The sequence below is a fragment of the Ursus arctos genome, unplaced genomic scaffold, assembly GCF_023065955.2.
Source record: "Ursus arctos isolate Adak ecotype North America unplaced genomic scaffold, UrsArc2.0 scaffold_33, whole genome shotgun sequence".
Taxonomy (NCBI): Eukaryota; Metazoa; Chordata; class Mammalia; order Carnivora; family Ursidae; genus Ursus; species Ursus arctos.
This window is the reverse complement of record NW_026623019.1, coordinates 15,040,552-15,068,443: the sequence shown is the minus strand read 5'-3', so window position 1 is coordinate 15,068,443 and position 27,892 is coordinate 15,040,552. Positions and strand designations below refer to the sequence as shown.

Genomic DNA, 27,892 nt, shown 5'->3' with positions numbered 1-27,892 from the left:
TTGCTACCTCCACATACCCCTCTGGATTACAGGATGACCTCCAAACTATTGCTCTCTGAAAGTCTATTTCCAGGTCGCAGCCAGAATAACACGTTTAAACCGAAAGTCAAATTGAGTCACTCTTCTGCTCAAATGGCATCTCATCTCACTCTGTAAAAGCAAAGTCGAAATGTGGTCTACAAAGCCCTATTGATCTGCTGCTCCTCCTTCAACTCTACAACCCCATTTCCTCTTAGCACGGTCCACTCTGGCCACGCTGTCCATGGTCCTGCCTTGGGGCATTTGCACCTGCTGTGACCTCTGCCTAGAATACTCTTCATTTGTCCATATGACTTACCTATCTCTCCCTTCAGGTCTATGCTCAGATTTCACTTTATCACAGAGGCCTTGGCTTGCCATCCTTAAAATAATAACCTCCCCGTCTCCCAAACTTTCTAGTCCCCTAACTTGATATATATGTAATACCATATGCACTGTATATTTACTTGTTTATTTAATTTCTCTTTCCTCTCACTAGAAGGTAGCCAGAGATTTTATCTGTTTTTTTACACTGGTCTTTCTCTTAAGCACCTAGTAGGTGTTGAATAAATATGTGTTGAATGAATCCGAACAAATTCTTACAGCTCTTTAAATGAGCCAGGATTGAAACTTGGCATTATCAGATTCAGATGCCCAGGCTCTTTAAGAATATCACGTTGCTTACCTATGAAGGTTCCATAAGCCTCTGTGTACACCTCTATTATATTACTTAGCCAACTGTGTTGTGACTATAGTTTACATGTCTTTTGCTCCCAGTATCTCACATTTTCTTTTTTCTAGGGCGGGAGCCACAGCTTACTCACATCTTGTCTTGGCTAGCATGACCTATAGCAGGAGCTGAATACGTTTTTATTTTTATTATTGAATGAACTCAAAAGAAAGGGGCTTTTCTGCTGATCTTACTTTTTACTAAGCACCCCCAAAGGAAGAGGTTTTTGTTCCTTTCCTTATCCAGCAACAAGAAGCCAGAGAGATCTGTGAAATTGGGCTCATTATGCTGCTTACTCTACTAGGTATAAAGCAGTTACCACCATGAGACTAAAGCTCTCCACTTTAATTTTAATTTTATGAAATGGCAAAACTGTTGCAAAGGATTTCTCTGGAGACTTGTAATTTAGGACTTGAGCAGATAGAGGAGAACCAGTTAAATCTGCAGGAGGGGAGCCCAACAAACAAGTCCCTTGGTGTCCTATTCTCCGCCCACTCCTTTGTTTCTGGTATATGCCTCTTAATTTGTTTTCATCACTTTGTTGTCATTTTAGGTCAGTGAAGTAGACTGCTAATAACTTGGTATTAATAATGTCTTCATATGGGTACTGCATCTTGGTGGGAGCTCAGAGAATTGTGCTTTGGGGATGTCATGAAGTGTGATGGGCAGCCCAGTGCCTTCCGCAACCCAGAGGCATAATTGGTTCAGAGGAAATACATCTTTGAGGCTAATATTACCTGTCTTTCTTCAATTCCCTATATAAATATGTTTGGAGATATTACATTGATGATTGGAAGCTGTCAGGATACCATGCCCAATAATGTGGTTAAAGGATATTAGGCAATCTTTCTCAAATACTGAGAAGCCATTCCGATTAACCTGTTCAATAATAACTTTGAAGGCAAAATATTCATAAGCATGTATTTATCTCCAGCCAAGTAATTAAAATGCCAATCTTCTCTATAATTTCAGAAATCTCAGCCTCCTTAAAAAGCCCTCCAGAGCCTTGCCATCATTATTCAGGTAGGAAGCGTGTGCGCATTGACATGTCAGCTGAGCCGACCGTCTGTGATTCTGCAGTTGTAAACAGAAATATCGATGAATTGCAAAGTATTGATATGACTCCCAACTTGAAAGGCTGTCATTCACTCTCATGAGAACATTCAGATTTCTTACCTTGCCATTTACTTGGGAAAACAAGTTGTTAGGATTTAAAAGAATGTGGGATTTAAAAAAAAAAAAAACATGTACAGGCAAGTTCCACATGTTGAGGAGGGGTGACCTTGAGGTCTCAAATTTCCCTCCAAGCCCAAAGCCAGAGATCTCTGTATTTTGGATTGGGGCCTGAAACGAGTTCTTTGAAGGAGGATTTTTATACCCTCACTGGCCCTCAGCGAAACGTAACCACTGAATGAATGCCAACCCCACCGGGTAAGTTCAACAAAGACACCTTACAAGGATGTTATTAAACAAAATGTCAAGGGTCTTGACTCTCATAAGCAACATCGCTTCACGGCGTTCAGTTGTCTTTCTTTCAGAGTGGGAATCATTATACTTGCCCTTCCTGAGGAACAGTCTGCCAAAGGGCTAGCTGGGAATTAAGAGGGAAACACTTTGAAATGCAAAGCAATAGAACAACCAACTGGACTTGTGCCACTGGTTGGTCTTTTGAGCGTCATTGCTCTCAGTGTTGGCGGAGATGAGACGTGGGCAAGGTCTTTGACACGGTCTAAAGCCCAGCACCTGACTGAGAGTTTAGTGGTGTGACACTTACCGTTATTATCATATCAAGGTCATGTGTTCAGGGCCCAGTAATAGACTGCCTTTTCCTAAATTCCGCCCTGTAGTGAACAGTGTTTCTGTGGATTCCAGACTCTGCATTCCAGGCCCTTCTAACTGGGTCTTTCAGCTCAGCAGTAATCCAATATTTTGACTCCAGCTGTCAACTTTAGAAAGTCTGGTGAAGAATACTGTAACTCATATTGACTCTGATCTGTTAGGATACACGGCTCTTAACAGGAAAATGCAGATCACTTGCTTCTAATTAAAATTGGCCTTCAGTTCTCTCCGGGAAAAGAAGGTGAACTGTGCAAAGTCAACAGTAGATGTCCCCACAGTCCACTGTGCATTAGATTTGCTCTGGAAAAGAAAAACCAGAGAAATGAAGATCACAGAACGCCGTTTAAAAGAAAGTTCCGCATATGTATGGATTAGTCTGTGATCTGGGATTCAGGAGAGTGGAGGTGACACCCCACTCAGACCATGTTGTATAACCTCCCATAATTTCCAAGACTGGGGTACATCCTTCCTGTGTAAGCCATCGTTTATTTAAAGAGCTGGATTATGGCAAATAGTTTTGAGAAAAGCAAAAATAAGGGGTCTTTGAAATGAAGTATTTTATTTAGCATTATATGAATAGGCTGACATGGGGGAGGCTCTCTGTAAGTTCAGTCCACTGATGCATACTTAAAGTAGTAAATCTGTTTTTGTTTGCAGCCATTGAAAGGAACAATTTAATGAGGCTTTCTCAGACTATACCATTTACACCAATCCAACTGTTTGGTGAGTGTGCCATTTCTACCTTCTTGAGGCCGTGCCAGGGCAGAGGCATAGCATCTGAGTAAATCAAAGGAGAAACCATCTTGCGTCGTTTTGGTTGAAAATTTTGTTTTGCCAGTGGTTGCCGTTTAGTGCGATTAATTTTCTAAAATGGAAATTCTTGTTAACTGTCCAGCCAGCATCAAGGGTCAAAATCTAATTCTGTGGGGATGGGACCTATAATGAGCAGCAGTTGGGAAAAAAGCAATAATGTTGCACCTGGCCTTCACTGGTTGAGGGCTGGAAGTAAGTAGGGAAGAAAAGAACCAACCAACCATGTGTAATAAACACAGAAGAAAGCGATAAATGTCAATACAGTAAAAACTAACAGGCATCTGAAGAGAAATGCTTTGTATGTTGTTTTCAGTTTGTTTTGTTTCATGTAAACTAATTGCTCTTAGCTCAGATAGTAAATGTCATTTTTAAAGGCTGGAGTAGTAAAGAAAAACAAGCTCGCATTAAGCCAAGGCTACCAGAGTCTCTCTGTCCGGCCAATCGACAATATAACAAGGGTCCCCGCTCTGTCCTAGATCTTAATTCTCTTCACACGGGGACAGATCACGTGGTTCCTGATCGTGGATGCAAATGCCTTCTCCTCCCTCATGGCTCCATGGCTGGTTTCGCAACCCAGGAGCTGTGCTGTAAATCCTCTAAGTATTTAGAACTCTAAAGAGACCTTCAGTGGCATTTATCTGGGCACCAAGAATAAATATTTGAAAATTTGTTACGAAGAATTACCTAGACGTGTTCTTTTCAATTCAATGCAAGAGTGAGCAAATAGATTCCTTTCTTGGTGAACCAGGGTAGTGTTAGCAAAAAAAAGAAAGAAAGAAAAAAAAGGAAAGCATTTGAAACAGAGGTGTAAGGATTGAAAATCAAGCGCAGCCTGGACAGAAGTCGTGTATAGAATGTTACTTCTGTTATGAAGCATTAAACAGGGTAGTAGGTGGAGTCTAGGCTTGAATTGTTCCCTGTTCAATAGCCTAAAACTGGAAACTGTCTAGCAGTTAAAGAGCATTTTGTGTGTAAAATCTTTTAAGTGGCATTCAATTTGTATCTGAAGTTCTAGTTCACGTTTGCCAAATTCACATATTTAATCTTTCCAACAACCCAATGAGGTGAGCGTTATTTTCACTTTCATTTTACTGATCAGGAAAGTGAGGCTTTACGTAACTTGTCCAAAGGCACAAAGGAAGGAGGGAGAGGCTCCGGGGTAGGACCGTGGTGCCAACTCCAATTGTGCTAAACCGTGAATTCTCAATGGGGCTAATATCACCCCCAAGGGAGCAGAAACATCTTTTTCTGTCTAAAGCACATATATATGTATATACTGTATGTACACATACAGTACATATAGATACATACGGTATATTTGTGGTATTTAAAGTCATCGAAGGGGGAATTAGGAGGGGTGCCTGCGTGGCTCAGTCGGTTAAGCATCTGCCTTCAGTTCAGGTCGTGATCCTGGGGGTCCAGGGATCGAGCCCCATGTTGAGCTCCCTGCTCAGCTGGGAGCCTGCTTCTCCCTCTCCTCCCTGCTCATGTTCTCTCTCTCTAGCTCTGTCTCTCTCAAATAAATAAATAAAATCTTTTAAAAAGAAAAGGGAAATTAGGGGGGAAAATGTCTAATAAGGCTTGTAAAGGGGATGATAATGAAAACATGGGGTTAAACTATCTCTTTGGAAGTATTTGTCTTTAACAAAGGAGTCATAGCCCCACTACTTTGATTTTGTTTTTGTCTAGTTATAATTTATAATAAGAACAACTTAATTCTTATATATCGTTTGATGCTTTGTCCCTTCCTCCCCTCTCCTGCCTTCTCCCTTTCCTGGACAGTAATGTGGCCAAAGTCCATGCCTTTATTCAGTACTTGTTTGTGCCTAGGTGAAATTCCCATTCTCTTCTGATCATCTGGGAAAGTGAACCAATTCTGAGCTGCTATATAGGGCACTGGAACATGTCACAGACATGAGGTGTCCTTGGACTTCTCACCTGTACTTCTTTTTGCAGCAGGAGAAGAAGTAACTGTCTACAGGCTGGAGGAGAGTTCCCCTTTGAACCTGGATAAGAGCATGTCTTCTTGGTCCCAACGAGGGAGAGCTGCAATGATCCAGGTGCTGTCCCGCGAGGAGATGGATGGCGGGCTCCGAAAAGCCATGCGAGTCATCAGCACCTGGTCTGAGGATGACGTTCTCAGGCCAGGGCAGGTTTTCATTGTGAAGTCCTTTCTTCCTGAGGTTGTGAAGTCGTGGCACAAAATCTTCCGGGAGAGTACTGTGCTTCATCTTTGCCTTAGGGTAAGTCTGAAACCCGGAGCCCAGAGGGATAGGTCAAAGAGAGCAGTTCGGGCTGCATCCTGATTGGAGGCCATTTTCTTCGACCCAGAGGACAGCCCATTCTGTTCTGGACCTGGTGGTATTTCATTATTTTTGTTGTGTAGAGCTTTTGCTTTGGGAGTGGAGTGTGGTGGGAGCTGAAGGAGGCTGAAAATCACAATGGGGAGGCCCCCAGTTCTTCTGTGTCATTGATTAGCATGCGTATAAGAGACCAATATTTTTATCATTGCTCCCTATTTTGTAGGAAATTCAACAACAAAGAGCTGCTCAAAAGCTGATCTATACCTTCAACCAAGTGAAACCACAAACCATTCCTTACACGCCAAGGTGAGTGTAGGGAGTATGGGCACCCTGGCCCTTCATTTTAAATACAAATTTCTCTCAGTTTCTTCTCAGACCTGTTAGTCGTGAGAAATGCCAGAGCCATGGGGAAGTTCCCCATGATCTTATTTTTGGGTTCTTCCTTCTATAGTCCTGGAGGCCGGTAAGAAGAGACTTAGATGTCCCAGGAATATCTTGGCTTAAACACTGTAACTTATGTGCGTGGAAAAGAGAAGTTCAGGCAGAGGCCATGACTGATTTCTCAATTACATGAAACGGGCAGACCCTAGATGTAGTTGGTAATGTCCAGGAACATTATGGAAGAAAAACATTTCTATTGGAAGCATAGTTTCTTCCCCTGATATCTTAGACAAATTAGGAACTTTCTAAGAATGAACTCTTGTTACTTTCACTTGAGTGTCTCAAGACTCTTACATTCATTTAGCAGGACAGATCATAATTTGGTGCTGGGGATTATGGTAAAGTTCTATTGTTTCAGTTACAAGGAACTTGATAGAGCACAGCAAGAAAAGTTGAGCCCGGTACTCATAAAGGCGTTGGAAGGTTTCCTCAAAGAGAAGGGAGGTGCATAAGTGTGGGGAAAACTCCCAATCCTTGCGTTCTGTCCGTGCCGTAGAAAGGTGGGGCATGCGCATTGAGGCTGCATCCGGCCAGAGTTAGATAGTGTCCCCTGCTGCTGACTGGTAATGTAAGTCTCACCTTTGCTGCCTTGTGGGGACTCAGTGGCCTCCTTTTCCCTCTTACAGGTTCCTGGAAGTTTTCTTAATCTACTGCCATTCAGCCAACCAATGGTTGACCATTGAGAAGTACATGACGGGAGAGTTCCGGAAGTACAACAACAACAACGGCGATGAAATTGCCCCCAGCAACACCTTGGAGGAGCTGATGTTGGCTTTCTCTCACTGGACCTATGAGTATACCCGGGGAGAGCTGCTGGTTTTAGATTTGCAAGGTAATTGATAGCACAAGTGTGATTGATACAACAAGCATGAGGCACAGTTCAGGAGCCATTGACCACGGATGGGTTGTCCATGTCGTTGTCACCGACATTTAACCCTGGTTCCTTCTTTGCCCAAAGCCATCGTTAAGGTCTTTCAGTGGAGATACTCCCCAGTAGTGTGTGCTTTTTTTTTTTTCTTATTTTGAAAACTGAAAGATGGTATCCTTTTTCTGAATTTATTTATTATTTGTGAAACTGTCTAAAGTGTGAGGAACCAGACGAATGTCCCAAGAAATCTTGCGAGAACTAGGATGGGGAATGTATGGAGTTGCTCTACCTAGTTTTGAAGGGAGGTGGGGCCATTTATTTCAGAGACATTGTGCAGTGTTGAGCACCTAAAATGTTTCCCACTTAGCTCAAGAGAAAAAATATAGGCAGATGATTAGCTGCCTAAAATTTAAATATATTGAAAACTTTGACCTAAATGGGGGATGAGTTTTTAAAAAATTTGAGAGAGAGAGAGAGAGTGCATGATGGGACGGCGGGGGGGGGGGGGTAGAGGGAGAGGGAGAGAGAAACTCCAAGCAGACTCTGCACTGAGTGCAGAGCCCCGTGTGGGGTTTGATCTCAAGACTCTGAGATCATGACCTGAGCCAAAACCAAGAGTTGGTTACACATGGGGTGCCTGGGTGGCGCAGTCGTTAAGCATCTGCCTTCGGCTCATGGCGTGATCCCAGTGCTCTGGGATCGAGCCCCACATCAGGCTCCTCTGCTGGGAGCCTGCTTCTTCCTCTCCCACTCCCCGTGCTTATGTTCCCTCTCTCGCTGGCTGTCTCTCTCTGTCAGATAAATAAATAAAAATTAAAAAAAAAAAAAGAGTTGGTTACACAACCGACTGCACCACCCAGGTGCCCCTAAATGGGGAATGATTTTTGTACCAAATTTTCTAGTTTTATGGCTTTACCTTGAACTTATGTTCGTAATAACACGTAGGCGTGCATTTGTACACATGGGAAAGTGTAAATTCTGGGCTTTTTTTATGATTTTGAGCTCAGTGCTTTGGCAGTTTATAATTTAGCTTGCTCTCTTTGCTGTGTACCTTGATATGACAGTTCGCGAAAGTACAAACTCAGCCCGAGAGAGGTGACACAGTGCGCTCATATTTAATGGAGGCCTTTGATCAGTGCATCTCCCCACTATCAACACCTCACATGTGACTTATAATCCTGCAGCACGAAACAGAGTATCTCTAGCAGGCTTTCCCTGCAGACAGAGAACGAAATATGTATTCAGGTCAAAGTTTGGTCCTTGGGCTCACTGACTGGGGCTTTGGTTTTAAATAAGGGATTTAGCCCAGGAACTTTCACAGGAGTTATCTCATTTAATCCCAGAAGCAGCACCTCAAGGTAGATATTATGGGGACTTTAGGCCCAGAAATTTTAAATAACTTGCCCAAGGTGGCACATTTACTGAAGAGGGAGCCAGGATGCAAACTGACCATCTGTGTTCTTTCCTTCTCACCGTACTGTCTTTTATTTCTTTATGAGTTTCATAGGACATAACCGTGTTATGGTTCATTTAAACAGATTGGGCATATTCCTTGTCCTTTCTGACTTTCCCACCTCTCCAGCCCTGGGATTCTGTACTGAAAGCCAGGCTTGGAGGCTGGGCACAGCTGAGATACATAATCCTAAGGCATTGTGAGCAATGTCCAGTAAATTCTGATAGAAATCTATGCCATGTGTTCAAGGATGTGTATAGACTTTTAAAACTACACATAAGTCTCCCTGTCTTTTCGGATCTGTGCTGTTCACAGAGTTGAGTTATACTTCTAACCCTCAAACACAATATTTAGGGAAGCAATATAAACAAAGTTAAAACAGTCAACATGATTCAGCTTTTAAACCAGCAAGTACATGAGCCATGTAAGCTCAGCATGCTGATGCCCACGGCGTCTGCTTTTGTTGCTCATGTTGGGGAGAGGTTGATTGTTTTCATCTGTATTTGAGTGTCTGTTCTTTGAGTTTTGGGTGGAGTTGTTTAAAAAGCAAAAACAGAAACAAACAAACAAAAAAGAAAACAACCGAAGAAAAACTTTAAGGAATTAATGATGACTCTTTAGTGTGTTTTGTATTCCACTTGAATAGGTTTTTGTTTAATGATGTTTATGTTTGGGGATTTTTATGTCTCTAAGTAATCCAAAGTGACATTAAACAGAACAAATGCTGCGTTGATATTCTTGGGGGAAAAATGGAGTTAACTTTATTCTTTTACTGGGCAATTATGTGAATTGCAGAAATAGGCCACTCCAAAGAAACTATGTCAAAACACTGACCTTCAAAGAAGAGGAGCGTGGGCCCCATAGAATGAGCATGAAGAAATTGAGATACTTACTGGAGAGTTTTGGCCAATTGGTGGGGCCTGAATTTATGGAAGAAGATGAATCCTAGTCCTATAACAGTAACTATGAGCAGTTACACGACTACAACTACTAGCTAACGCTTACCAAGCACTTATTTTCTATCAGGCACTTGGGTAAAGACTTAATGCATTATGATATTTAATCCAAACCAAGTTGGAAGGGAAACATGGGGAGAATATATGTATTCTCAAAATACCGTAATGGTTTTTGGTTCAGTTTTGTATTTAATTGCTTAGTCTTTCCAGTCTTTGGAGAGAAGCTGATCTGCATTGTTCAGGTGGTAGGGAGTGGAGACTGAGAGGCCTGGTAGCAGCAGTGTGGAGGAAGAGGCCTGGAGTTGCAGTGCTGGGGTCTGATTCCTGGCTCCGCCGCGAATTAGCTGTGTGACCAGCAGGCAACCACCTTGAGTCCCACTTCCCTCATTTGTAATTGGGGAAATAATATTGTGCACTTAACTCATTGTTAATCCCTCATGTTAAGGAGCTGGAATGAGGCAAGCTCTTGACCCATAGTAAGCCCTCAGTAATGTTAGTTATTGTTGTCATTAGTAATAATCTCCATGTGGCTCTTTAAAATGGCAGTGATCCTTCATCACCTTGCTGTGGCTCCCGGTTGCTTTGGGGGAAAAGAGAAATGAGAAACACTCTGGCAGTTTATCCCATCAGTTTTTCTTTTTCTTCTCCTTTCTACTGTCTTCCAAGGGAGTGCAGATCATTATCCCAGGAACTGCCACACCGGGCCTGGAAGCTAAGCTCTAGGGAAAGTCTTGACCAATTTCTGCTCACTTGTAATTATACTGTAGTTTTCCACTTTCTTTCCATTTAGAGATCCTACATGTGAGGGCCTGTGTCATCATCATCACATGGGAAATCCAACATTTGATTCCCAACAATGGCAATGAAAAACAATTACACTTCAAATCTCAGTAGCCTAGAGCATTCTCTCTCTCGTGCTCTCTCTCTCTCTCTCTTTTTTTAAGAGGGAGAGAGAGGGGCAGGGGAGGGGCCAAGGGACAAGGAGAGAGAGAATCCCAAGCAGGCTCCATGCCCAGTGCGGAGCCCTTGCAGGGATCGATCCAGGACCCTGAGATCACTGAGCCGAAATCAAGAGTCAGATGCTTAACCACTGAGCCACCCAGGGATCCCTAGAGCATTCTTTTTAAAAAGCTCATTATATTTTTCAAAGAACTTTGTAGATACTAGATTTTTTTATTCAGCAAAGCATTTCCAGAATAAGTCAGTATTCGCATCAACACTGTCATCATGAATTCTGCTGCTACAAGGAAGGTAACTTATTTCCACAGATTTAGAGGTTCGCAGATGTATCCCAGGGTGGCTGGGATCAGAATGCATGTGTCTGGGTTTCTCATGAGGGTATGTCGCACACACCTGCCCGTGGCCATTTACCTTATTAACGTCAGTAAACAGATATGGTTGGGATTTTTTTGTGTTGAAATGCCTAGTTTTCTTCCATATTTTCTCACTCTCTAGAATGTTCCTTCTGCCCTTGGAAGCCCCCAAAATATGTATTTAGTAGTTATGGTTTGAACCAGCAGATTGGGTTTAGGGGTATAAAGATTTGTGGAGACTCCACCCTCATTCTTTTGGACGGATTTATTTATTAGGGAAATGAGATCATCAGAACATGATTTTAACAGTGGTAAGAAAATGGAATTTTACTTCACAAGCAGTCTTGATAGAATAAGGTAATAAAGATAGCAGCTGACATTTTTTTAGCTTACTCTGGGTCAGACACTTTGCTAAGCAGCTTCTGTACAATAGTTCATTTAATCCTCAGTAAGCATATAAGATAAGGCCCATTATTATTCACACTTTCAGATGAGAACAGCGAGATTTGGGGACATTAGAGAAGGTGTCCAGGTCACATCACTAGAAGGTGACAGAGCCACGAGTGGGACCCAGACTCTTTGACTCCTGCCTATCTAACAGGCAACAAGATTTTAAGTAAACTCGAGCTGATGTGATTTTGATCAGACTTTTTCTCTCCTATAAACTTCCTTTTCCCCAAATGATATATCCTCTTTAGGTATTATGCGTATTCCCAGCTTAAATTTACAGTTTCCTTAGCCATCAGCCGAAAGCTTTCATCATTTCTGGGAAGTCCGGGTTTAAAGTTAGGTCTGAGCCTAAATATGAAAAGGATTTTTAGCCTTCGTAGTCTCTCTACTGATGGTCGTTGGACCGTCTTTCTGTCTGTTTTTCTGTCCTTTTACTATATCGTTAGAAAAGTGGAGTCAGTCGAGGCTGTTCCTTCTTGTATCTGTAATGAGAAAAGTATAAAGAGCCCAGTCTCTTCCTATGACCTTTTCTTTAAAAAGAAAAAAGGCCAAGCAAATCACATTTTACATACCTCCCCTCGAGCCCGAGTTTCAGCCTTATTTTTCCTTTCCCTATACAAAATCAGTGTACGAAGATTGTAAGCCAGAGGCTCTGAAAGAGAATTCAGAGGGTTTGTGAACTTTGATGAGAAAACAAATTACACCATTATTTTCACTAACCTACAACTGAAATTCATCATTTCCTTCGATTATAGGGGAGACCACAAACCACAGTGGTATTAGCAGTACCCATGACTGTTTGCAATAGCAATTACCAATATTAACATAGCACATTATGGTGTTGGCAGATACCGCAAAACACTGTTTATATGTATTACTTGATGTTCTGGTAGTTATAGACTTGCACTAGGTTCTGTTACTTAATGTGTTGATAAAGAAGCACATGTATTGCAGTACAATTTGAACAAATATTTTGATAACTGTAGTTCAGTATCATTGGTTTCCTTTGTCATGTATTTAAATTCTGCATTTTTAAAACCTTATTCTGAGAAAAGGGTCCCTTCCTTTCCCCAGACTGGCAGAGAGGGTCCTGACACAAAAATGGTTGAAAACCCCTGCACTAAACAGGTTATTTTTCTAAGGAAGTCAGTTTCTTGGGGGAAAGGTCTATAAACTATAAGGATTACATTTTCTTATGAAAGGTTTAGCATATGGTAAAACATACTGAGCATGGCAAAAAAAATTATTTTTAAAATAGTGCTTAGAAAACATGAATATTTTTTACTGAATAGAAATACATAATAAAGCTCTACATTTCATATGATTTTTCAAAAAAGGTTATCTGAGAGGGAGAAAGAGAGAGTGCGTGCACGAGCAGGGGGGAGGGGCAGAGGGAGAGAGACAAGCAGATTCCCCGCTGAGCAGGGAGCCTGCTGCCAGGGTCCATCCCAGGACCCTGAGATCATGACCTGAGCCAAAGGCAGATGTTTAACCAAGTGAGCACCCAGGTGCCCCTTTCATATGATTTTTAAATAATTTTCCCTCAAGGTTGCTCTCTTCCAAGCAAAGAGAACCAGTGCAGGCTAGAGGCTGATCTCCAAAGCGGCTGGGTACGCCCAAATGGTGCATTTCCATCTGATCAGCTTGCCTGTACACGTTACAGCTGGTGGAAAACGACTCCTCCCCACTTTCATTCTATAACAGAGATCCACTCTGGGTGTTGATTGCTGTTTCGATCCGTGTCAGCGTTCAATTCCACTCCTCCTGTCCTTTTACGCTTTGATGTCCGTTTTTTAAAAACTAAATTTTATTGCTGAAAACCATTTGTTCAGGAAAATGCACACGGCAGAAGCATACCTCTCAAAGAATTTTTACAACCAAACACGTGTCACCAGCGTACAGATCAAGAATCTGGGGGTGTTTCTACGCTACCGTTGATAAATGCTGTATATATAGCATTTGATGGGTGTCTTTGATGGAGCTGAGGTTGTGCCTGCAGAAGCCCGCAGCCCCTTGTGCCTTGCCGAGCACCGAGGGACTCTGCCTACGGAGACCATGGCCTCCCGGGAGGGACATAAGCTTCGGCTCAGGGCACATCCTGTTATCATCACTGCAGAACTGGGCAGCCTCCGACCAAAAACTGCTTAATCTTGAACATCAGTGTACTTGTTGGCAAAATGAGGATATGAGGATGCTAATACTTTTCCTTTATAGTTGCTGAGAATTACAGAGGATATAATTAGAATGTCTAGTATAGACATATAGTAAATGAATGATGGATGCCACTATCAGGAACTGTGAACACACCACTAAAGTGTTCCTTTGTGGCCTCGAAGTTTATGCTAGCATAGCAGAGGGGGTTGCGGGAGATAGTGAATTTACTAGAATTTTCAGGCACACCTGGGTAATTTTTTATGGTACATTGAATTCACATAATGTTGAATTAACTACAGGGTGAAAGTAAGTTTAAAGAAAGAAATTAAGATTTGGTTATTATTTTCTTGAATTTCTGAGGAAATGAAATCCCCATTTGCTAAATGCGTTTTATTTTTTCTTTGGAGGTGTTGGAGAAAATTTGACTGATCCATCTGTTATAAAACCTGAAGACAAACGGTAAGTTGATTTATGATGTTATCATTTAGAAAATTGCATTTAACACATTGTATATGGTTTTTTAAAAATAATTTTCAAACGTTTATATTTCTTGCCTAGATCCTAGAAAGATTTTGAGACAGCTTATATTTACATATGAAATGGATATCTGTATTGGATATCTATAGATCTATATCTATATCCAATACGACAAGATTTTTTTAAAAAAAACGTATAGTTTAGGAAATGGGGGCAAAAAGAACATATGGAAATAAAATAAGATGAAATTTGGAGTTAATACACATAAAGGGAAAGTATAAAGACCAATGCAGTAACTCAGATTTTTTGCAAATTTAACTCTGAGTTTTCTGGTAGCCCATGCAAATGAGAAATATGGGTAAGCTCAGCTTCATATAGGCTTTGACAGGAAAACAATTAATGTCATAGGAGAAGCCCAGCTTCCCTTGTCCTCACAGTGGAGTCGCTGCGTCTTACCATGGGCACAGTCTTCTGTCACGTGCCCATAAGACGAAAGGCCTGGAGTGTGCTAGTCAGTAACAGCAAACCTACAAGAGGTCCAAACAACGGGGCTTATATATGAAGCATCAGATTGTCTGACTTAATCCAGGGATGCAGTTTAAATTATATAGAGGAATGAGTCATCTGCCCGTCCTTTGACTTCCCATAGGCATTTGATCCCATATGTAGGCTTTTGGGAAAACTTGGCAGTGGAGGGTCTGAGGTTGTATTCTTCTGTTGAAGGTGGAGGACAAAGTAGTGGTGGGGCTGACTAAGGACTGATCAATGTGGCAGACGACAGTGGTTCTTCAACATGAACTCTCATCACTGTCAGGGTGCTTGTTAAAACATAGATTGCTGTGTTCGTGAATTCAGTGGGTTTGGGCTGAGGTCAAATAAGGTAACAAGCTCCCAGATGATTCTGGCGCTGCTGGCCTGGAGACCACACTTTGAGAACGGCTAACATATGGTACGTTTACTTCTCAGTTGTCCTACGTGTCTGTACTTGGCCCCTGGGTTGTAGGAAAATATATATAAAAGAAATTACACATGTGGGCAATGTCCAGTAACATCTGAAATTTTTACTTCTCTCCCACAGCTCTCATACTGTAAACATTCATGCTTTAATGCTCTCTTCTTTTCCTCAATGATTTACTCTAAATGTCTTCTCATCCTTAGGCATCTATGCAAAGAGGTCCCTCTAAAAGTATATTAGCTATCTCTTTGGACTAGGTGAGCTAGAGAAGGTAAAGGTGACCCATAATGCCCCTATGTATCCAACTTCTGTGATATTTGAGCGTGGAATTCATGTTGTAACCCTTAGGGTACAGATAAAGGCTTTATTATTTTTTTATTTTAGCAGAGCTGAAGTGTTTCTGGCTGAGGATCTTATTTCTTCAGTAGCCCTGTGTGCCCAAGGGTTTGTAGTAGGAAACTTGTACTATAAATACTCCCTTCCTAATTTTGCAGTGAAAAATGTTTCGCATATAAAATGAACCCAGTTTACGTATACTCTATCATCCATTACATTTTGATCTCGACATGTGTCATTTAATGTGACCCGAATATTTCCAACGTTTAGAATTCTAAGATCGTATTATCCCACTTGACAGTGGAGTATTTAATTGTGTTCTGTAGGCCAGTGGGTCTCAGTTTCCATTAAGGTCACCTAGGAAACTGAAAAAAGAAAAAGAAAAGCTCCTGAAAATGAGTATCCAATCAAAATTTCTGAGGTTGGGGCCCTAATGTTCATTTTTTTGGAGAAGCTCCCCCATGTGATTCTGCTGGGCAACCGAGGATGGGAACCTCTTGTCTTAGGGCAAACTTTGTTGTTTATGACTTGAAGATAGGAACTTTGGAGATTGATAGGATGGCATCATTGGAGCCTGCCTGGTTTTGTGGGGTTACGCCATTGGTTTTCCTGGTGAAGGTAACTTTTCTCACAGCAGTGGCAGGTGGCATCTCCTTGGTTCACCGAGACACACATTTTTGAGTGCCGTGTGTGGGGAACCTTTGCTACCCAAAGCACGGGCCACAGACAGTCACAGCAGCGCCACGTGGGAGACTGTCAGCCTTGCAAACTCTCAAGACCCTCCCTAGATCTACTGAATGAGAATCTGAATTGCGACAAGATCAGCAGGTGATCTGGTGTAAACGGAAGCTTGAGAAATGGCAGTTTAAGCAAGTGCACTCACATGTACCTTTCACAACAACATTGGGAGTAGGCCTCTTCCATCCCCGCTCCCCAATGAGAACACTGAATCTCGGTGGAGATGGTTAACTTGCCTGGGAGGACAAGGGGTCAACGAAAGGGAGGAATCTGCTACCAAAGGAGAAGAGTTTTTTGGGGGTACAGATTCTGATATTATCTGTAGTGCCTGTTGTTCCCCATCCTTCCCCACACTTGTGCATGTGAAGGCTCGGATATCCGGCTTCTCCCCCAAACCCTGTCTGGCCGCTTAATGCGCTTCCCTGGGTCACCGAGCCTCGGTGGAGGCGGCCTCAGTGACGGGCAGTCTGGGATCATTTTCCACTTACTGCCCTGCTGGATGGGGGCCTGTGACAAGTACAAAATGATGGCAACGGTGAGTATGTGTTCTTTAGGAAATCTGTGTATACGTGGCACTGATTGGCATTTCCCTACTCGTGGAACCAAGCTACCACTTGCTTTCCCTGTGCCGTGGAAAATCTGGCTGTTGCTGTTGTTGTTGTTGTTGTTGTTGTTTTCACTTTGCTGAGACTGCAAGTCTGTAGGCATGCTGTAGGATTGTAGACGCAACAGGTCCAAATGAAACTTTCCATGACCCCTCCCCACCTCCCCTGCACCGGGAGGGGTCAAACCCCTCATACAGACGTGGTGGAGAAAATTTGATTCTTTTGTGTTAACCTTCACAGAGCTCACAGAGGGGAATTATTTAGCTCACAGCTTTTATCTGAGAAGCAGGGTTACATCTCTAAGTTGGGGGTTTTCCTGCTTTACGGGGAGGGAAGAAATGGCAGGTGGAACGCAGGAGTGAAATATTCCAACGGGGTCACGCTAGAGAGACTATAAAAAGAATGCTTCCATTTGAACGACTGAAACAACACCTTCATTTTTCACTCTATTGGCATCCTAAGAGTTCTGGTACTAAATAGCGAGCGGTTCTACTTTTTTTTCCCCCACATTCGGTTTCATCTTATTGAAGTGGTTCCTTAGCAGATATACTGAGAGAGAGGAGTAGTTAACAAGAGGCGGCTTCTGCAGCCAGGGAGAGCCCAGCAGAGCCGCACTTTGTAAGGGCGATTGAGTGACCAGGAAAGTTAATCCTGGGTGTCCGTTCACGTTGCCTTCCCCAGAGATTTCCTCCACCTACTCGCCTCGGAGCAACGAGGCAACCCGAGAGTGAACGGACATCAGCCCTCATGCCGCGCTTGGCACATCTTCAGAGCAGCTACTGTTGTTCTGCCAAAAGGAAGTGGAAATTGAGATAAATGTTTCAATACTCAGATGGAAAAAAAGTCCATTTTTACACCACGTCCCTTTTGAAAAACCACATTCCTTAGAAGCGAAGTTTATTGTTTCCTTTTGCGATAGTTTGCTTTTCTTTTTTCTTAAGACGTGGTATTTAAGAGTGGTAATTGAGTTCAGATTTTCGAATGTGCTGTTTCCACTCTGCATGTCATTAAAATAAAACATTAGCTTTCATAAAGTTTCCTTGGAAGTGTTTCTGGTGTGCTGTGTTCCGTGGCGTGTAGAGGGTCCGCCCGAGGAGGTGGTCGTGCGTGACCTAATCACAGATGAACGTGGGTTCTAGAGTCTGCTGGGGAATCTCTCATGTTATGGAGTGTTCAAAATGTGCCCGAGATCTGCTGGTTCTGTTTATAATTTTGTCACTTACACTTAGCATATGTAGTTTACTTCCACCAAGTCACTGTCTCCTAGTGCTCTTGTCTTTCCACAAAGAAAGAGCCCAGCTAGAGCAGTTTGCAGCATAAAAACCAACTGTCGGAAGAGCTGTGAGTACCGGAAGTAGGGTTGTGTCGGGCGTTTATTTTTGAGGACATCAGTTATTCTCCTAAAAGCATTTGGGTTTGAAACAATGTATATGAACCTTTTCAGAAGGTGTGTTCCGACAGCAAGTTTATTTTACATCTTACCTCACCTTTCGGGGATGCGAGTAGAAAGAACATTTGGTGGTGAATGTCATTCTCTCACCCCATATGCATTGAAAAGGGTCTCACTGTATTTTGTTTTACTGTGGTACATAGAAAATTCACTCTTCTATCAGATTAGCGTTGAAATGAGTTTCACAGCAGGTCTTGGAGTTGGGTACAAAGATTGAAGTGCATTTGAATTTTAAATTTGCAAACCTAACATTGTTGCTTCCCCAAAGTGCTCTATTCTTTGTTGGCTCCTTCAAATTTACTGGGTTACTATGGGATACCGTTCGGTATCTCAGAGAATCCCAGTTGAGCTCCTTTTTCTTCACTGTGATCTCATTGATATTCTGATATTTCCTCTAGATCAAGAGGAATGGTGTTTGGACCAGCCAATTTAGGGGAAGATGCAATTAGAAACTTCATTGCAAAACATCGTTGCAACTCCTGCTGCCGGAAGCTCAAACTCCCGGGTATGCCCCCAAACAATTCTATTTCTCTCTAAGTAAATCTCTCCTAGAACAACATCCATTGGAACCTGGGATAGAGTCGAAAATCTCAATCACATTTTTATCTCATTCACAGTCGAGGCCTGACTTTCTGACTGCAAATTTTTCAAGTCTCTGGAGGGATTAAAAGGACAGGGATTTACTTCAGGTTCTGCCAAAATGTGATAAAACAACATTGGGCCCAATACTTGTCACAGTCTCTCCAAGGGGAAAGGTTTACCGACTTAATGGGGGTAAAATTGAACAGAGGCCGGTGTCCCCCCCCCCCCCACTCTGAGTCCTGTGTGGCGTCCACAGGATTTCAATTCTTATTTACTCATTGGACACTTGGGACCATGGAGCATCTAGGGAGACAATAGCTGTCAATTAAAGTAGTGCTTTTCACTACAAAAGCCTGCCACGTTAAACATATATTGCAATATGTATTTTTAAAAAATCTGATTTGACAGTATGGCACACTTTCTCCCAAATTGATATCGTCACCACAGACAAACATTCCTAGCATAAAGGCAAGCAGCTGGAGGTCTGTGTCCCCCACGCTGGCAGTCCCAGCTCTGTCGAACGCTTTTCTTTTATTCCAGAAGGGACGCTTCATGTCTGTCCCCGCTCATTCACTATTTTTCTTAGGTCATACCCAACTTGTCCTTAGACTGGAATCTCACGTGTTTTAAGCTGAGTAGCCCTTCCTGCCTTAGAATAAATGACCATGCCCTGGATCGGAACTTGGCAAAAGATTCTAGAGTAAGTGCACGTGCACCACAGCCAAGGGCAATCTCTAATCCTGTTGGAGATCGAGGTAGGAGGTTGAGAAGCTCTTGTGGGCATGGCATAGCCAAAAAAAGGGATGGGGAGCAGGCTTCTAGTTCCAGTGGGAATTAGCCCATTAGCCAGGGGTGGCAGTGGGGGTGCGTGTGGGTGGGGGTGGAGAGATCACACTGGAGCAGCAGGGGGGGTGTCACTCTCATCTTGTAGCGGCTCAGAACTCGGTCTCACAGATACGTGGCAGACTTGGGCAAAGAGATCAGTCCACAGCACCTTGGCCACACTGCCCAGTGGCGTCCTCTCTGGAAGACACAGGAACTGTATCTGATGAGCCAGGAGGACAGGAGACGGGAGGCATAACTCACTGCTTCCATCCTTGAGCCCAAGTTAGCTCTTCTCCATGATGAAGGTTGAGATCTTTTTTTTTTTATTTAACCGATGATGGTGGGTTTTGAGTAACTCAATAATTCCTCCATTTATAGCCTTAATTTTTGTTTTCTTTCAACACTTAACAACATTTAAGTGAAAATAAGGAATATCCTCATTTATTCAGACATTCGGTAATATGAACATAAAAAAAGCTTAGTTAGGAAAACAGAGCTGGAGGTGATTTTTCTTTGCTCTTGATTATGTTTTATCTCTCTCTCTCCCTCTCTCTCTCTTTTTTTTTCTTAAAGGAAAGGTAGTTTAGAATAGTGGATGAGCATGGAATCCAGAGCCAGATAGGTCGAGTTCATATCTCAGTAATGCTTTTTACTAGCTATGTGACTTCAAGCCTCAGTTTGTCTCATCCATAAACTGAGTATAATGACACCTAGCTCATAAAATTGATGTGAGCATTGAGGTAATATATGGATATGTTCAGTAAGTGTTGGTTATCAGTAAACTATAATATGTATTAGTTTTATGTGCAGATAATCCCCTTTTAACATTAAAAAATAATATAAGGAATACATATTTAAGGTTAAACTTAATGCAGCACTAAATGCTACATAAACATAAAAAGCCCACCCTCCTCCATAAGCTTCTCCCCAAAGGTTATACCCCTATCAGTGTTTTCTCTTGGTAATTTCCTTTTCAAAGGGAAGAAGGAGGCTTTAGGGAGCGTAGGATCCAGTAACTGGATGCAACCTCCCTCGGCTCTTCCCAACCTGAGGCCGAACACCGACCCCTGAAATCTCACCTCTCCCATTTTGACTGAACAACCTGGTCGTGTGCGCCATTCAGCAATCAAAACGCCCTCTTCCTGGGTTGCCTCGTCTAACTCCAGCCAGCGTGTGCTTTATAGGGTACTGCATATGGAATCCAGCAGTCAGACCTCCCCCCGGCCCGCGCCGACAACAGCACTGGGGCGTTAGAGTGATATGCGGACTCTGGGGCCGGGGGTTCATTGGGACACGGTGGAGGGTTCGAGTTTCACGTGTCCGCGACCTGGGGAAGCAGGGTCCTTTCTGAGCACTCGGCCAGACCTAAAGTTCAATTTATGTGTGTGAACGCTACCTTCTCGAGGATCCCCTATAACTGTCTTCCTTGTTTTCCTTGCAGATTTAAAAAGAAATGACTATTCTCCCGGAAGGATAAATTCCACTTTTGGACTTGATGTCAAAATAGAACCAGCTGAGGGGCCTCTAGCAAGGGAAAGGGGTCGTAATTCTCCGGAAGACCTCACCCGACTGTAAAGAGGGAAGGAGAAGCCAGAGGACAGCAGCCCTTGCCCTCCTTTCCGTGAACTCTGGTAACAGAGGTTGATCCGAGTACCGTAGGTGACAGCAGAGCGTCTGTCAGGATGGCCTCACCCCGCGGCCCTCCTCGAGACACGCCTCTGAGCCTCGCCTCTCCCCTGCCTCAAGACCTCATTGGTGTTTGACCAGCGGGTTCTCCCAGATACTGACGTGTGTGCGGGTGCTTTGGGTGTGTTCGCCCTCCTGGAGTTGGGTAGGAAGACACTCAGACGAGCCAGCTGGGAACACTGCTCCCTCATACCTCATTGCTTGAGCTGGTTGCTTAGAACCCTTGGAGCAGGATGGGGGGCACTGAAGAACCAGGGAGATGAATTTAATTTATTTTCTCGCTGTGCACTGACTTTAGCCCCCACTTCCGTTCGTTACCTCACCCACATACGGTGTTTATGTATGTGCGGGTATAGAAAAAAGGCATTTCACTGCCGCCTTCCTCCTTTCCTGTGGCACAGGGCTTTGAATAGCAACAACAGGGAGAACAACGGAACCGGGGGGCAGGTATTTGCACGGACTGGAGCACACTCCCACACCATCTCACCAGTGACACAGTTAGTATCCTGGTGAAATCTAGATGGATTTGGGGTTTTGTCAGCGAATCACATGATGCCTGGATGTTTCAGGTTTCTCTGAAAAAAAGGAAAAGGAAATCTAAAACAAACACTCCTGCATCCTTTTTTAAATTTTTTCCTTAAAGGGAAACAAGGGATACGTGGAACTGGGAACTGCCACAGAATATTTTCCCTTTCCTGAAGCTCAGGGGTACTATCAGCCAGAGTTGACTAAGCCAACATCTAAAACAGGACTCCCTTTTCCGAAGCCATGTATATAGTATTACAGGCTAAGTTACCCTGTCAGGTCTTCTGGGGGAAAGATGGGGTTTCTGACTGAAAATGTGCTTCAGACATGTTCGCTTTGTTCCAGGCCAGTGCCGGTGGCTTAAAAGAGTGGCCCAGAGAGCATTTTAAGTACGGCCTGAGAACACGTAATCGGTTTCCGAGGCCCAAAGGAAGGTTCCCAGGACGCCGCATGGCCCAGGACTTTTGGGGGATCAGCCATCTCTCTTTTGCACTGGTCAGAGTCCCCACCTCAGAATAAGTGTGAACTTTTCACACAAGGAGGGAATGGAGGGCTCGAAAAATGTCAACTCGCCTTCATTTTTAGCCCTTACATGAGCTCATTAGCTTTTCCACCGACGTGCCTGCATTTCTAGATTATACTTCAGGGGAAATGTGGCCCAGGCATATAGGACTGGAGAGCCACCAATTTAATTTGCCAGGGTTGCGTCTCGTTCTTGTGTGAGTTGCAAAGGACCCATTTGTACTCCTTGTACTTTGGTCTTGGGGGTGGCGGTGGGCAGGAAATTTGGGTGATTTCTTGATTGGCAATGGGGATAAAATGTTAATGCTTTTTTTCAGGGCTTAACTGCTTTATCCTATTCTGCAAATCAGTGAGGGATCTATTGGTACTTCGGTGCTGTGCTGGACAGTGGAAAGAGGCAGTTTTACTGTCCAAGAGCCAAACTAAAGGCGTTAATGGATTGGTCAAATATTTGTTACTTGGCATGGAACTTGAAACAAATACGTTTTGATTTCAGATTTCTGTGTTGTGCTTCTTCCTTTCTTTCTCTTCTTTTCTTTTCCTTCTTTTCTTTCAGAAAAATCACCAGAATAATATATTAAAAAGATGAAGTGCTGGGCAAAGATCCCTGTGGGATTGCTTGTATGCAAATACCGATGTGACGGTCATGACTTTTGAGTGATTCATGACCACAGAAGGGTGGGTATTCATTCATTCATTCGGTCAGCTTTATTCCACAGTCATTTTACCAAAGTGCCTTTTCTGTACTGTGTGAGTGATGAGGATGCAATGAACAATGCATTTCTTTGCCCTTAAAAAACTTTTATGTCTCGCGTTTCTTTCTGTTTTTTCCCTTTGGTACCAAGTTTGGATTTCTGATTAATACTAAAAAAAACTGACTTCTGGGAGAACGTTGGATCCAGCGATGTGTCCCATGCTTCATCTGCCAGTGGCAGTAGGTTCTGACTGGGATAAGAGAATTAGGGCAAACAAGAAGACCTGGCTAGGGCTGATTTTAGGAACCACAGAGGAAAAATGAACTATACACTCCTTGCATGAGCACAAAGCCCATCTCACAGAGGGATCTGAGTCAGGGGATCGGAGAAGCAGCCGGGTTCGTAGGAGTCCTTCCTGAGGGTGTCTTGTGTACACGTATTCCTCTCAACGAGGCTGTATGTTCCTGGAGTGACTTCTGCCCCATGACATCTGAAAGCCTCTGACACCCCTAGGGAATGAGATCAGATAGAGTTTTGGGTGTTTCTCACCCTGTTATTATTTTCCGTGGCTTTGCAAAACAAGTTCTGGGTGATTAAGACTTCCCGAACAACTGTTTCCTGAATGTTTAAAAAACTATTTCATTTTCTTGGTGGTGGTTGTTTGTTAACTGTTTTAGATGAGATGGACCACTGAGTTTCTAGAAGTCATGTCACTTATGCCCCTGTCATGGTTTGTTGTCTTTCTCCATCAGTCACCAGCATCTGGCACAAAACGTGGCACATCATAAGCTCCCAACATTATTTGTTGAAAGAAATAATAAAACCTTCAAATGGTAATGGATTTTATTCACTAGGTAATAAATCAGATTTGCATTTTTAATCTAGAAGGGAATGATTACCAATTCCTTAAGACCCCACACAATTCTTTTGATCTCTCTCTGTTTTAATTTTCCAAGAAATAGCTTTTAACAACCTATACCTTGTCTATTGAATTCTCAACCAGTTCTTGCCCTTATCATTGTTGTGATACCAGAGTACGGTCCTTCTTACTGGTGACTGTTGAAATGAGATGATAGCTTCCCAGAAACTGCCTAGAAATAATCATCACTTTATTACCCTTTGAAAAGAAGATTGATAGAAAAGTCATTTGAAAGATGGTTCATTACCATGCCCTAGTCCGATTTCTTTACTCACATCTCTCCAAAGCATGAGAAAGGGAGGATTATTCTCTGAGGTCGGAATTTGAAGGCTGTGTGTTTGCCTCTTTGAAGTCTTGGTATTTAATTTTCTGTAGTCATTTCTTGGGCAATTTTCTAAGAAACTAGTTGAAGCTAATTTATCATAAGTTAAAGTCAAATGACAGAAAAGATTTTTTTCCCCTTAACAGTCTTTTATTCCACAGAGGTTAGCTTCTGAAGGAAAATGAGACTTAAAATAGCATTTCAAATCTCCAGCCACATGGGTGGCTCCATAGAATAGAAAGGGTTCTGGAAACCACACTGTTTTGTTTTGTTTTTTTTATTTCACACAGTTATTATTTTGTGACTTTTCTTTCCAGACCATGATGTACAGATAAAATATATTTTTGTGAAATGCCCTCCTAAAAATAATTAGTAAGTTGCTTAATGTTTCAAAGAGAGATTTTTAGTTCTCAAGGGGTAACGGACCTTGGTCTGTATCATTGGCAGATTTTGGTATAACTTTATATAATTTTTTAAACCTTTCTCTTAACCCCTAACTCTGAAATGGAGATGAGATGCTTACCTTTTCAAACAAAGGTGAACAATAATGAGAGAGCATTTATAAAGCCCTCTGAGAATCTCATTTACCAGCCTTCTTGTGAGCATGGGATCCAGTTCAATAAATAATAAGGGGTGTTCATTTTTGATATTATGTGATCATTATTTAATGTTTACAGAGGATGCTCAGTGGACCTGTTTCAGTGTAAACACAAAAGTGGGCTCTGCTATTTCTCCATTTCCGAGGGGAAAAAGCTCATTGCTCCCTTTTTGTTTTGAAGCCTAATTAAATAGCTCAAAATCAAGTTCACCATTTCACAGTGTCTCCTACTTATTTTGCTTTTCGATGTATTTCGGTTTATGCAGTGAATTTCTTTTGCCATCTTCTGCCCAAAGAAAGCCTTCCAGAACAATGTAAAGCCCAAATCTGGCACCATGATTGGTGACGTTTTTGGGAATAAAAGGAGAGCAGGTTTAGAATCTTGATGTTTGTAAAGCTGAATGTTTTACACAAATTTTAATTAATGGTGACTTAAATTTTTATCAGTATGGGGCTGTTTAGTAATAAGAAAATTCTGGCCTCTAGCTTGCCAGCATCTTTTAGCAACTACAGTTGACCGTTGAAAAACGTGGTTTGAATTGCACAGGTCTACTTACATGCAGATTGTTTATGGTATAGCACTATCAATGTATTTTCCTAATGATTTTCATAATAACATATTCTTTTCTCTGGCTTACTTTACTGTAAAAATAGAGTTTATAATACATATAACAGTGAAAATAGGTGCTAATTGACTGTTTATGTTATTGATAAGGCTTCCAGTCAAGAGTAGGCCATTAGTAGTTAAGGTTTTGGGGAGTCAAAAGTTATGCATGGATTTTCAACTGCAAGGGGGGGGGGTTGGTGCCCCTAATTCCTGCTTTGTTCAACGGTCCACTGTAACCTCCTTTTGAATTCTCACCTTTCCCAGTGATTTTTTTCACTGTGAACTTTTAGAAACCCCATTTACTACATTAGTATCACCAGGTCCTCACAAATATTATGGTAGAAACCCTTTGACTAATGACTGTCCAAATGCCTTTCCTTGGAGGTATTTGGGGGGATCATTATTGATATCATGTGGTTGCATCTTGGCTTCCAATGAATCTTTTTCTCTGTTTCCCTATGTGTCACCAACTAAGAGGTTACAGAGCCTCAGGATGCTTTGGTAACCAAAAGAAACTCTTGGTGTGTGTTAGAGGCGGAAATGTGCCTCCTCTCCCTTCACCCCCAAATTCATGTGTTGAAATTCCAACCCCCAGTACCTCAGAATGTGACTGTATTTGGAGATAAGGTCTTTAAAGAGGTCATTAGGTTAAATGGGGTCATTAAGGTGGGCCCTGATCCAGTATTATTGATGTCCTTACAAGAAGAGAAGATTAGGACACAGACACACTCAGGAAAGATCATGTGAAGACACAGAGAGAAGGTGGCCACCTGCAAACCAAGGAGAGACACCGCAGAGGAAACTGGACACGCCGACACCTTCACCTTGGACTTCCAGCCTCCAAAACTGTGAGGGAATTAAGTCTTTTTGTTTAAGCCAACTAGTCTGTGCTACTTCATTATGGCAGCCCCAGAAAATTCTCATAGTTTGTTGTCATATTTTGGAATTCCCTACTTATCTTTGAAATTTTGTGGATAGGGACTTGGGGAGCAGAGATGCTGGTAACAACAAAGAGGAGGAGGAGGAGAAATGATTGTTGGATGCATGCATCTGCTGGGGGTGAGGATAGAGAGTACCATGGGTGGTAGTAGGACTAGCGAATTGCTTTATTGAGAGCGTGGAGGGTGGTGTGTTCTGGAAGATCACATGAATATTACAGATGAAAACAAACATGGGCTGCGTTTTGTGAGATTGGATGTTTGCTTACTGTTAAAGGGCGTCTGGGGCTATCTTAGGGGATAGGATGTGAAGAGCAGTGCAATCCTTAGTTTTGTACAACTGTTCAGTGTATATCCTACTCAAGAAATATTTATGGAGTCTTAAACCATGTCTTATGCCTGACACTAAGGTTAGACTTATTAGATAAGGCCCATTTCTGTCTTCAAGGGTCTCCAGGACAAATAGGGAATTTGCAGTATTCCTTACTGTACATTTACAGTGCTGATTATCATTGCCCAGCAGTAATAATAATTAGAATGATAACTTTTTAATGTCTTTATTATAGGCAACATGTGTTGAACACTCATTATGTTTTAGGCATTGTGCTAAATGTACACTACACGTAATTTCATTTATCTGAACAGCAACCTGATGGTTATGCTCATTATAAAGATTTGAAAATGCTGGTTAAAAGTTAAGTAACTTGATTAAATCAGCTACCCAAGGGGGAGCTAGGAGTTAAAGCTGGATCAAATCAGTAACATAGAAGGCTAGGCAATACTAGCCAGCGTACTTAGAATTACTATAGCATGAATTACTACAGTACTGAAAACCGTAAAACACTTATGAAGGAAATTGAAGATGACACAAAGACATGGAAAAACATTCCATGCTCATAGATTGGAAGAATAAATATTGTTAAAATGTCTATACTACCCAAGGCAATCTACACGTTGAATGCAATTCCTGTCAAAATACCACCAGTATTTTTCACAGCTGCAACACATAATCCTAAAATTTGTATGGAACCACAAAAGATCATGAATAGCCAAAGCAATCTTGAAAAAGAAAAGCAGAGCTGGAAACATCACAATTCCAGGCTTCAAGTTATATTACAAAGCTGTTGTGATGGAGACAGTATGGTACTGGCACAAAACCAGACGCACAGATCAATGGAACAGAATAGAAAACCTAGAAATGGAGCCACAACTATAGGATCAACTAATCTTTGACAAAGCAGGGAGGAATAGCCAATGGAAAAAAGACAGTCTCTTCAACAAATGGGATAGGGAAAACTGGACAGCCACTTGCAGAAGAATGAAAATGGACCACCTTCTCACACCATATACAAATATAAATTCAAAATGGATGACAGATGTAAATCTGAGACAGAAAACCATCAAAACCCTAGAGGAGAAAATAGGCAGCAACCTCTTTGACCTCAGCCATAGCTATTTCTTGCTAGATATGTTTCCTGGGGCAAGGGGAAGAAAAACGAAAATGAAGTATTGGGACTTCCTCAAGATAAAAAGCTTCTAGCAAAGGAAACAATCAACAAAACTAAAAGGCAACCTTCAGAATGGGAGAAGATATTTGCAAATGACATACCTGATAAAGGCTTAGTATCCAAAAATCTATACAGAACTTATAAAACTCAACAACCAAAAAACATTTTGCCCATTAAGAAATGGGCAAAAGACATTAATAGACATTTTCCTACAGAAGACATACAGATAGCTAACTGACACGAGAAAAGATGTTCAACATCACTCG

At 42.2% G+C, this 27,892-nt stretch overlaps 1 protein-coding gene across 3 annotated transcripts in view; it reads left to right on the top strand.

The window, feature by feature from the left end:
- TRPM6 (transient receptor potential cation channel subfamily M member 6) overlaps positions 1 to 24,789 on the top strand; it is a 187,709-nt gene extending 162,920 nt beyond the window's left edge. For all 3 annotated transcript variants that reach the window (XM_048218395.2, XM_044391103.3, XM_057305640.1), the window contains 8 exons: positions 1,721 to 1,771; positions 3,245 to 3,310; positions 5,357 to 5,643; positions 5,927 to 6,009; positions 6,771 to 6,976; positions 13,746 to 13,797; positions 18,298 to 18,404; positions 20,748 to 24,789. In XM_048218395.2, coding sequence (XP_048074352.2) covers positions 1,721 to 1,771; positions 3,245 to 3,310; positions 5,357 to 5,643; positions 5,927 to 6,009; positions 6,771 to 6,976; positions 13,746 to 13,797; positions 18,298 to 18,404; positions 20,748 to 20,881 — 986 coding nt within the window. In that variant the 3' untranslated portion in view covers positions 20,882 to 24,789. The remainder of the gene's footprint in view (positions 1 to 1,720; positions 1,772 to 3,244; positions 3,311 to 5,356; positions 5,644 to 5,926; positions 6,010 to 6,770; positions 6,977 to 13,745; positions 13,798 to 18,297; positions 18,405 to 20,747) is intronic.
- Positions 24,790 to 27,892: the final 3,103 nt, after the last annotated feature.